Here is a 1,724-nt window from a genome sequence, read left to right on the forward strand (position 1 = left end):
CTTTCCCTCCTCAGCTTTTGTCAAGCACATCATGTCTGGCTGAAAGAAGAATCTCCAGGTGAGTTTATCAGGGTCTCGCGCTGTTTACGGAGGAATTGGAGATGCTGCAGGTACAGCCCAGGGCAGAGGAACCCCAACCCCACCCACAACCCTGCAGCGGACTGGTGCCACAGCTCCGAAAGCACAGACAGCTGCGATCGCGAGAACAAACCTCACCGGTAACTCGGGCCGTTTAAAATTTATCGGGGCAGCATCAGCCCCGTGACTGTCTGTCGTGGTCTGGTTATTGTGCGGATTCTCTTCTGGGAAAGAGGGAGGTTGGTTGGTTTATGGCGATACATCTCCTCCCCCCCAGGAGCTCAGGTGGTCATCGAACAGCAGCCAGTGGAGAGGAATATTCAAAACCTTGCAGCAGTCAATTACCTGATGCTAAGAAAATACTACGTACGTGGCGAGGAAACTTCTCTACTGCTGCTGTGCTAATTCTTGAGAAAGTTCCACATTTCCGTTAACGTTAGAAAGAATATGGAAAACCAACCAGTGCTTAAAGCGTTCTGCATTCCTCCAAGCCTGAGGAAAACAGGGAAATAGGTCCCCCCAAAATCAACTCAGTTTAAAAGAAAATGCAAATTCCTAAGAGCTGGCCCCAGTTTCATTATCTCACTTCCTTCCCTTAAACATTTCTCCTTCCCTCAGATGTGTGAAAGGCAAGAGGCCAAAAAAAAAAAAAAAGGAAGAAAAAAGTGACCTTCAGATACTGCTAAATCCACAAATTAAATATTTAAAAATCTCTTTTTTCCCCCCTCTCTACAAATCTCTTTAAACATCAGAAGGTTAAAACAGAGACAGTCGGAAGTCTGAACTTTGAAGGTTCACATCCTCTCTGTCTTGGTTTGAATCCGTTTCTCCCCGGTTCCCGTTCAGCAGCTCAGACATATGGACGGTTCGGTGGCAAACGCTGCCAGGAGATTTAATTCTACACAAAACTATTCACTGCTTGTTTTAATGGCGCGGAATTGCTGACATTTCGGGTTCATCTGAGAAGCAGCACTCTCATCTCACAGATTCACGGTGTTAAACCCTCTCACCCTTGTCTCCCAGCTCTCAGCAATGTTTGAACCCACCTGAGCACCACGAAGAGCGAGATGCCTCCAGCCCTCCCTCCCTCCCTGGAAGCTGCGCATCCGCAGCGACGTTCCGCAGGAGCCGCCGTGAAGAGTTGGCCTCCACGTGTCTGTGCTGAAGCCTCCGCACGCAACGAGACACCTGCAACTTGGTTTTAAACCTTAAGTTATTCTTTTCCGTTTTTTCCTGTGACATTCGGCTCATTAAATTCATCCCTTCCTCCCCGTATCTCTGCTTTGGCTTTGGACCGCTCACGGAGGCAGCAGGCGGCAGAGACCCCCGGCTCAGAGGTGGCAGGGTGTTCCCACAGAGGGGGGCAACAGGCAGGTCCTGTGAGCGCTAGATGTGAGTTCAGACGTGGGGGTGAGGGTCTTCGCTCCCCACCCTCCGCGTGGGGCCAGGAGCTGGGCTCACGCCGGCCACCTCGTGCTGGTGGAGGTGGGTAGGCCTGGAGCAAAGGGAGCATCAAACAGACCCCGTTGTCTTGGGGAGTTCTTCACCTCCTCTCTGCCCTAAAACCAGCCCCTTTTCAGACCTGTAGCCCATCCACCCTACGACACGCTGCCCCGGGAGCATTCCCTGCAGGTCCAGGCTGAACC

At 51.6% G+C, this 1,724-nt stretch overlaps 1 protein-coding gene across 1 annotated transcript in view; it reads left to right on the plus strand.

Moving 5' to 3' along the window:
• MYL4 (myosin, light chain 4, alkali; atrial, embryonic) overlaps positions 1–60 on the plus strand; it is a 5,003-nt gene extending 4,943 nt beyond the window's left edge. Inside the window, exon 6 of the mRNA XM_010133128.1 lies at positions 15–60. Within this exon, the coding sequence (XP_010131430.1) occupies positions 15–43 (29 nt within the window). The 3' untranslated portion in view covers positions 44–60. The remainder of the gene's footprint in view (positions 1–14) is intronic.
• Positions 61–1,724: the final 1,664 nt, after the last annotated feature.

The sequence above is a fragment of the Buceros rhinoceros genome, unplaced genomic scaffold (genome assembly GCF_000710305.1).
Source record: "Buceros rhinoceros silvestris isolate BGI_N320 unplaced genomic scaffold, ASM71030v1 scaffold41123, whole genome shotgun sequence".
Classification (NCBI taxonomy): Eukaryota; Metazoa; Chordata; class Aves; order Bucerotiformes; family Bucerotidae; genus Buceros; species Buceros rhinoceros.